Source organism: Ruditapes philippinarum, unplaced genomic scaffold, assembly GCF_026571515.1.
Source record: "Ruditapes philippinarum isolate M1 unplaced genomic scaffold, ASM2657151v2 ctg9142_1_1_1_1, whole genome shotgun sequence".
Lineage (NCBI taxonomy): Eukaryota > Metazoa > Mollusca > Bivalvia > Venerida > Veneridae > Ruditapes > Ruditapes philippinarum.
In genome coordinates, this window is record NW_026856381.1 from 3,968 (window position 1) to 13,373 (window position 9,406).

The window sequence follows — 9,406 nt, forward strand, 5'->3', positions numbered from 1 at the left end:
CATCCACTGAATCTTTCGTCCGTTCAGTTTGAGAGGGCTCACATTCACTAAATTTATCGTCCGGTCAGTTTGAGAGGGCTCATATTCATCAACTTACCGTCCGTTCGGTTTGAGAGGGCTGCTTTTCACTTAATTTATCGTCCGTTCAGTTTGAGAGGGCTCACATTCACTGAATTTATCGTCCGTTCAGTTTGAGAGGGATCACATTGACTGAATTTATCGTCCGGTCAGTTTGAGAGGGCTCATATTCTCTGAACTTACCGTCCGTTCGGTTTGAGAGGGCTGCTTTTCACTGAATTTATCGTCCGTTCAGTTTGAGAGGGCTGCTATTCACTGAATTTATCGTCCGTTCAGTTTGAGAGGAGTGATGGATGGACTAGCTCAAAGTTTATCCTTCAAAGTGTGTGTTATGAAATTGTTTACAACATCATTTTTGACATTTATAGATATTAAAGTGATTAAAAAGGTACTAATAATGTCGCCCGCTTTTTTTTCTTTTAACGATTGCGCAATTGTTAAAGACGGGGTTGGGTGCTCGTGGTTTATTGTTTTTCGTCTTTTGCGATTACTTTGCCGTCCAATTAAAGAAATATTAGCAAAATAAAACATGTAAAAATAAATGTTTTTTTTTAAATAGACATTTAACACTTGTTAAGCTTTAAGTCAAATTAGTCTTGAGATTTTGCTCGCGGAACTTTGCAGAAAAAATTAAAAGTTTAGTATATTGGTTAAAAATAGACAATTAAAACTATGGAATTTATGAATTTGTATTAAAAATCAAGATAAATTACATATTTCTGAAAATGCGGAAACTTTATTATTACATCGGATGAAACATTGACTAATCACTTTTGTGTAATTGTTGTTATGAAATGAAGTTGTCATGCCTAGGCTGGTCATCCGTCCATAAAGATAAACCACCTGAAATTTGTACTTATTAAGTTAAGCCTTTTTGTGATGCACTTCTAGATCATGTTATGTAACAAACAGTGTACACTTAATTAACAGGTAGGTGGGCGAGTGTTGAAGCTGCCTTAATGCAGTGTAATAGTGAAACAACGTTGATAGAAGGTTCGCATGCATCATTATGACAGCTGTTATAAGAAATGCGTATTTTTTACCTATTCCCTGAACGGACGACAATTAATCAAGCTCATTTCTTCATATTATGATATTTTCTGAATGTGCCCCGGAAAATGACTAAACCCCGTATTCGGTGGTCGCATCATGTTCCAAGGTGTGAAAAAGGTTTATTAGTGGACCAAAACATGTCAGAGAAATTTATGGAGCGAAGAAAAAAATATAAACAATTTAGCGTTGTTTTTTTATCTCTGATAATGACGTCCTTGTTTCTTTTATTTTACGGTGACATTTATTTAATCAGATATAAAAGTCACTAGTTTCCTAACTTTGTTTCATTGTCATCGTAGAATACTCTCTGTTATCATGCGGATACAGACTTGACCATTCTTTCGGAAAATAAATTAAACTAGAAGAAAATGTTTAAGTTATTATTAGAACTATTTTTTCTCGGCGTAGTGATACACTCTAGTAAAGCTGGATTATTATTTAGTACCCAGCAAGCTATTGCCTCTGATGGTAAGTTTTTTGTTGTTTTGTTGATCTTTTTTTATCACAAGTACGAATACTTTTGAAAAAACTTCTCGTTAAATAAGGACAAGGGGTTATACGGTTTGAAATAATGTTCAACTCTATTCATTAAAAAAAAAAAAAAAAAAAAAAAAAAAAAACATGCATGTCTTTTTAACTTTGACTTGACAGTTCTATGTGATTATTAATTTTAAGTTAATTTTACACCCTAATACTTTTTTCCATTGACTGCTTGGGTCAAAACAATTCATAAATGACATGTGTATAAGATAAAATAATAATAATAAGTTTAATATTGATGGTTTTAATACATATTTAATGAACAAGAATGCCAAATAATACAAACAGAAGGAAAAGAAAGAAACAGATGGCTGTATTTTTTTTTTCAATTTGCAAATCAAGAAAGGCCTGTAAACTCACTAATATATGGCTTAGAGTGACGTAGGTTCAATGATATTTTTCAAATTATCCATGGACGATAGATGTAGCTCATGTATAATGCAGGAATATAGAGAGGATATTCAAATTATTTTCTTTAAATACGGTATTTATTTTCATCTAGTGACATGAAAATGAATATTTCACGAATATTTCACAAGATCAGAGACTTATATTATAAATAAATACAGCTCTGTGTCAAGATGAAAATAAATTCTGGAGGGAAATTCTGTTTATTATATACCTTTTTTGCCTGTACGCTTCATGAGACTTCCCCTTTAATTCTGTGTGCTTGCTGAATGTAAAAGAAAGTAGTCCGACAAGACACCAGTGAAAATACGGAAAATATTTTTATAGTGAAAACGGAAAATGAAATCAGAAAATATGCATTTTTCTAAACTTTTCTTTTATAAGTAAATAATAGATAGGTTTAATTTGATAAGAAATTCTTTGGTTTATTTTAGCTATTAACGAAGATGACTGGGAATCTGTGTACAGAATTTACCAAGGTGATGACTGGGATTCTCACGATGACTACCTCAGTCAGGAAAGAACGGCACGGTACGGGGATGAGGACGATTCACAGTTCCGTAGCTGGAAATTAGACCAGTGGCATCATAATAACATACAGAAGGTATTATGTGAAGATTAAAAAATAGGAAATATTTCTTTTTAATTCCTGTACCATATCAAGCCATAGTAAGCCTTAATGAGCCCGGAAGCACCTAAAATTCTTTATATTTGCCGCTTTTCTAATGGAATGATTAATATGAAACAGACTTAGATTACCACATTCAAGCTGATTCCTCAAATGTATTTATAATCTGGCTGCTTTCTAAACAGCGATGGTCGGTGGCAAAACTGCCGGAATTACAAATCCAGGGGACCGTGAGTTCGTTTCCCCGCTATTTCAACTATAAAAAAATAACAAATCTTTCAGGTGGAACAGAGATATAATGTTAAAAGTACTAACGCAAAAGAGCCAGTTATTTCCCTTGAAAAGGCATAATAACTACATCCTTTCAGGGTATTTCAAATGCAGGGTCTTTCAAAAATACTATTTCAAAGACCCAGATCCTTTGCACTAGACCAAAACCAAAAACTGCAAGTTTTCTTGAGTGAAAGTCACATCAGGGTTTCCGGTGGCGAGTTTAAATAAAAGTATATCGCACTCTATGTAACAGTCACACAATATTTTATAACCGTGATACAGCTAGTTAGACAGTACAACACTAAAGCGCATTGATGGCATACGTTAAAACTGTAATAGTGTTGTATGGTATTGTAATATACCAAAAACACTGGGTCTTCCCAAGTCTGTGTTCATTTATTATACGTGTCTTGTAACGAATTAAGAAGTTATCATTAACATTTCATTACAGGTTCGCATAGAACTATATGACGATGGTGACGAGGTGGCCGAGTTCGAGTTTGAAGGTCTTATGCAAAATATGACAAGTTTCTTCAATCCCAGAAACCTCCGTAAAACAACTTATGTTGATATACCAGTAGATGGTTCACCTTTCCCGGGAGATGACTTTAGTTTTGATGGGTAAATTGTATTGTTTCGTATACTATAATTACCTTAAGATATATCTTACACTCACGTGATCAGACAAAGTTATTTTAGAAATATCTTACACTTACATGATAAGACATGGTTATTATAAAAAATATCTGAAAAATCAAGTGATTAGACAGGGTTATTTTAGAAATATCTTAAACTCACGTGATCAGACGGACTTACCATAGAAATATCTTACACTCACGTGATTTGACAGGGTTGTTATAGAAATATCTTAAAAGAGGGTTATTATAGAAACATCTAAACTCACGTGATTAGACAGGGTTATTATAGAAATATCTTAAACTCACGTGATTAGACAGGGTTATATATAATAGAAATATATTAAATTCACGTGATTACAAAGGTATCTATGTCTCACGTGATTAGACAGGGTTATTATAGAAACATCTTAAGCTCGCGTGATTATAGAAACATCTTAGACTTGCGTGGTTAGAATATGGTTAAACTCACGTGATTAGAACAGGGTTATTATATAATTATCTTGATCTGGAACTAATATTTGACACGAGCGATTTTTACTTGGCCAGAATCTCACGATCGTGGAAGCGTTATCTATTAAGTTATATTTAGATACTGTTACAATGAACCTTTTATGTAAATATTTAAACCTTAACCTAAACTTTTTCCTCAGCAACCTCATTTTAGATAAAAATATATACAATCTGTCTGGTCGTGTTTAAGAGTTGTCGTTAATATAGCAAAATATGTACATATATATAATAATTGGCATGTGATATCGTTAACTCATTACAGTACCATTTTACTAAAACGTAAAGTGGATATAAAGTGGCTTTTATTTTTTCTGAGGAAAGCATACCGAAAATAATTCTGAAAAGTACTATGTTCGGTTGACACGAACAACGTACCATCAATCTTATTAATGTATGCCATATCATACATGTCTTGTAAATGAAGTACTTAAAGCTTGACAAGGTCATCTCAATGTCACGACATATTACGGACAGGGGAATGTAGTAGACACATAATGGTAACGTTACCTTACTTGTAATGGTATTTGTTCTATAACTAATTTAGGTACAAATTCAAACTACGTATTTTCCCCTTATGAATATATAGTTAGCATAGGCTAGTGTTTGTTAGTCAGCATTGATGAAACTTAAATTGTACGGTCCGGCATAACTGCTCGACATGTTTAAAGCAGCACGCCTCCAGATTTATGGTAATTTTCATGAAAATATTTTGGCTCATCTGGAGGTGTGCAACTTTAATGGAGTAAATGCGGACACATACAGTGCGAGTATGATAACGGGTTGGTATAATTGAATAACTTCGACATACCAAAGCAATTGAAACTCATCACTAAACATAAATGAACTAACAAACCAATTGTTTAGTATTTAAAAAAAAAAAAAGATTTCCAATTACAGAGATGATGATGCCCGTCACTGGACCGTCAGTTCTCGACATCGTGGTGACTGTTTTAACGACGAAGGTTGGATACAGGTCATAGACAAACCTAAACCAGGCCGAGATCGATGTGTATGTGGATATGAAAATGTCGCCAAATTCCCTACCATTATGTACGCTAAGGGAGACAGAAAAACGAAATGGAGCGATCCACGTATATATATTTTCGAAAATTTTTAACAATATTACGGATGTAAAATAGTATAAACATTACATCTCAGAGTTCAATAGTTGAACCGTAATTCACGTGGTGATATTAATAATGATGTTATACGACAGAAATTGAACAAACACAATGATTACACCGCAGAAATAGAACACCAGGGGCGTATTTCAGACATTCCAATGCATTAACTGCAATTGAAAATGCTACCTCTGCTAGTCACTAATATACTCGGTCTCCGTAGTAATACGAAGAAGTAAAACTGTGTCTGCGTTTGAAAGAAAAAAATATTTGCATATGTTACACATAAGGTTAAGGTGTCTGCCTCTTAACCCAGTGATCATGGGTTCGAGCCCTAATCGTGTACGCCCATGTTTCTTCATGACACCCGTACTGGTTAGTTCCAGGAAGCGGATTTAGAAGTAGATTAATATAAGTTGCAAGAACTTGTCTAGCAATCAAGCTTAAATAAATACATCTATATTTAAACCATAAGGTGTTACTCTTTTAACTACAATGTTCTCATATTGAAAACGTCAAATATTCGAATATTAAACCATCACATAAGTTCTTTACATCTTGTTAAACCGAGTGTTGTAGTAATGATAAATTTATGTGATGCTTTTACTATATTTCAGGTTCGGTAGGTTACGCCGACATGATGCAGATATCTGTAAGTCACGTGCCATATCCGGCTGCCCCGCAACCCGTTCAGGTCTCCCAAAGGAATCAACAATCTCAACCAAATCAGTTCAGAACTATAGTACGCGTTAATCCTTTCGAATTCAAGAAGAAGAAATAGATAACATTTTTGTTAAATCATCTTTTATAAATATGCTGTGTTTATATGATATGACAATAACACGTTGGTAGTACTGGATTTCTATTATTTTCAGTGGCAATTATTCTTACAGTTATCCTAAAAAGGATGCTTTTCTGAAATTTGACATTGTTTAGACTGATTTTAACCTTAGGCAATAAGTTTTAATGATTTATCAAGTTCTCATATATAGAATTCAAGCTTTATAATAAAATATTCAATGTTTGGAAGGTGTTGTGTACTGTCTTAATTCATTCAAGATGTTTGTGTCTCTTTATAGCTCTATTAAATTTCACCTGTAAATATTGAAAGTATTTTCTAACAAGGAAAGAGAAAAAACAAAGAATATAGGTATGCAACCTTGGTGGCGTTATAATTGATAAATAAATTAATAAATGTAAATTTAGAAGGGTGCATGTTTTGTAGTAATCTACATTTGGTTTGAATCAATCGAAGATGCCCAAACCCTCCAAAAAGATCTAAACAGTCTTGAAAACTGGGAATAGGATCTGTCCATGGAGTAAATAACTAAAATCCACAGAGGCTTCTTTTAGGCGTAATAATAAGTGAAGGTCTATCTTGGATCAATAATATAAATAAATAAACAGCAAAAGCAAATTACTCACTCAGATTTATAAAAAAAATGTCACATCTTCCAACAAAAAGGACAAAGAACCTCCCTGTAAAACTTATGGAAGTTCCCAGTTACAGTAATGATCCACGATAGTTTTGTTTTCACTTGCTTTAGTCTATTAAATTGCTCCTAATATATTTGTTTTAACAGCTATTCCCAGACAAGGGGCATAAACAAGAGCTGTCAGTAGGACAGCACGCTTGAGTATTCTAAGTGCTTGATAGTAAAAGAGCCTTGATAATGTTAAATTTTTTAAGTTCACAAAAGGGCTAATTTTTTTTATAAATTCATGTTATAGGCCTTAGAGAGAGTCTAATTATACAGTATTTGCTTGACTATTTGGAAGGTAATGTCACAAGAGTGTTTTATTGAGTATAATAATACCAATTACCTATGAATACATTAATTTGATAGAAAAGGTACAAAGGCTTGTTATTAAGATGTTTTATCAAGTAAATCACTGCTTTATTATTATGAATGCATAACATTGTCCCAAAAAAGGCACAAACCCTTCAGTAGTTATTGAGATAACAGCTTACAAGCAAAACTTTACCATGAATTTCTAAGTTGAACAAGCAATTATCATAGTATTGCAAGCAATCCATAAGTCCCCTACCGGTAAGAGCCCAAGCAACATTCTGAAGGACCATTCACTTAGGTTCCTATTTTAAGTAAATTTGTTGAAAAGGTTCTTTAAAAGTGATCACAGGAAACAGTTTTTATGTACAGACAGACGGACTGAAGGACACTCTAAAGTTATTTTTTAAACATCCCTGTTATCAAAATATAACATTTTTTAAAATCCTATCATGATTGAAGAAGTTGGAGTAAAAATTACCAATTTCTCAAAAAAAAGTCTAAGTTCAAAAGGGGCATAATTCTGGAAATAGTCTTGCTAGAGTATTGAACACTCACAAATGTTGAGTGACAATAAAAAACATTTATATGAAGTTTGAAGTAGATACATTCAGAAAAAGAAGTTATTAAAAAAAACAATGTTTTTTTCATGAAAATTCTAAGTTCAAGGGAGGTAATTCTGATAAATTTTGTACTAGAGTTGTAAACCTTGTCACATATGATGTGGTTGATGACAAGCAACTTATATTTAAAGTTTGAAGAAAATACCTTAAGAAATAAAGAACTTATAGTGAAAAAACTTAAAAACTAGAATAACAAATCTTGAAATTCAGTCTATTTGTTGCCATAGCAACCAGAATTTTCAACATAGGAAGATAAGAAAAGGATGTGCATAATTTCCATACTGCCATCTACCCATATGTCAAGTTTCATAAACATATTTTCAGTACTTTTTGTGTTATCACTGGATCCAGGTTATGTGTAAAATTTGCCATATTTTCAGTCTACTTGTTGCCATAGCAACCAGAATTTTCAACATAGAGAGAAAAGAAAAAGACATGCATAATCTCCATACTGCCATCTATCCATATATCAAGTTTCATAAAAATATTTTCAGTACTTTTTGCGTTATTGCGGGATCCAGTTTATGTGTAAAATTTGTCATATTTTCAGTCTATTTGTTGCCATAGCAACCAGAATTTTCAACATAGAAAGAAAAGATAAAGACGTGCATAATCTCCATACTGCCATCTATCCATATATCAAGTTTCATAAAAATATTTTCAGTACTTTTTGCGTTATTGCGGGATCCATTTTATGTGTAAAATTTGTCATATTTTCAGTCTATTTGTTGCCATAGCAACCAGAATTTTCAACATAGGAAGAAAAGAAAAAGACGTGCATAATCTCCATACTGCCATCTATCCATATATCAAGTTTCATTAAAATATTTTCAGTACTTTTTGCGTTATCGCGGGATCCAGTTTTGTGGACGGACTGACGGACGGACAGACGGACGGACAGACGGACGGAGGGTAAACCTAAAGTCCCCTCCGGTAAACCGGTAGGGGACTAAAAAGGGGAGAAAAATCAGTCTAAATGCAAGATAGAATTATGGATCTTTGTCAGTGACCTACAATTATGACCCTAAATGCATATGTGAAGTTTTAAATAAATATCTTTAATAGTTATTGAGATATGTAAAACTTGCATGTAAACATTAACAAAGAGACTAAGTAGAAAAGGGGATATGAATCAGCCTTAATGCAAGATAGAGTTATGGAACTTGGTCAGTGACATACAATTATGACCCTCCAATTATGACCCGAAGTGCATGTTTAAAGTTTCAAGTAAATATCTTTGAAGACCTTTAACCTTTAACCAAAATTTCTAAGTTTCAAAGGGGCAAATAATTCTGCAAATATTGCAGGCAGAGTTATGCAATTTTGCAAACTGATGTACATTGTTACTATAAAAAAGTATTTTAAATTTCAATTGAATATCTCAAGCAATAATTGAGATATTTGACTTTACAAAAAAACTTTAACCAAAATTTCTAAGTTCCAAAGGGGCATAATTCTGTCAATATTGTAGACAGAGTTATCCAACTTGTCAATCTGATGTACCTTGTTACTATAAATAAGTATTGTAAGTTTCAATTGAATATCTCAAGCAATAATTGAGATATTTGACTTGACAAAAAACTTTAACCAAAATTTTTAAGTTAAAAAGGGGCATAATTCTATCAATATTGCAGGCAGAGTTATCCAACTTGTCAATCTGATGTACCTTGTTACTATAAATAAGTATTGTAAGTTTCAATTGAATATCTCAAGCAATAATTGAGATATTTGACTTTACAAAAAA

At 32.8% G+C, this 9,406-nt stretch overlaps 1 protein-coding gene across 1 annotated transcript; it reads left to right on the forward strand.

Moving 5' to 3' along the window:
- Window positions 1-1,245: 1,245 nt before the first annotated feature.
- LOC132746331 (uncharacterized) lies at window positions 1,246-6,198 on the forward strand. The gene is made up of 5 exons (XM_060735444.1): window positions 1,246-1,599; window positions 2,514-2,683; window positions 3,432-3,601; window positions 5,026-5,219; window positions 5,867-6,198. The coding sequence occupies exons 1-5, from the start codon at window positions 1,500-1,502 to the stop codon at window positions 6,028-6,030; spliced, it is 798 nt and encodes a 265-aa protein (XP_060591427.1). The 5' UTR covers window positions 1,246-1,499; the 3' UTR covers window positions 6,031-6,198.
- The last annotated feature ends 3,208 nt before the right edge of the window (window positions 6,199-9,406 follow it).

Excerpts from the sequence above, each read along its gene's own strand:
- LOC132746331 (XM_060735444.1), top strand. The coding sequence starts at position 1,500 with ATGTTTAAGTTATTATTAGAACTATTTTTTCTCGGCGTAGTGATACAC. Across the intron at positions 3,602-5,025 it reads GATGACTTTAGTTTTGATGG|AGATGATGATGCCCGTCACT; the intron begins GTAAATTGTATT and ends TTCCAATTACAG. Across the intron at positions 5,220-5,866 it reads AACGAAATGGAGCGATCCAC|GTTCGGTAGGTTACGCCGAC; the intron begins GTATATATATTT and ends ACTATATTTCAG.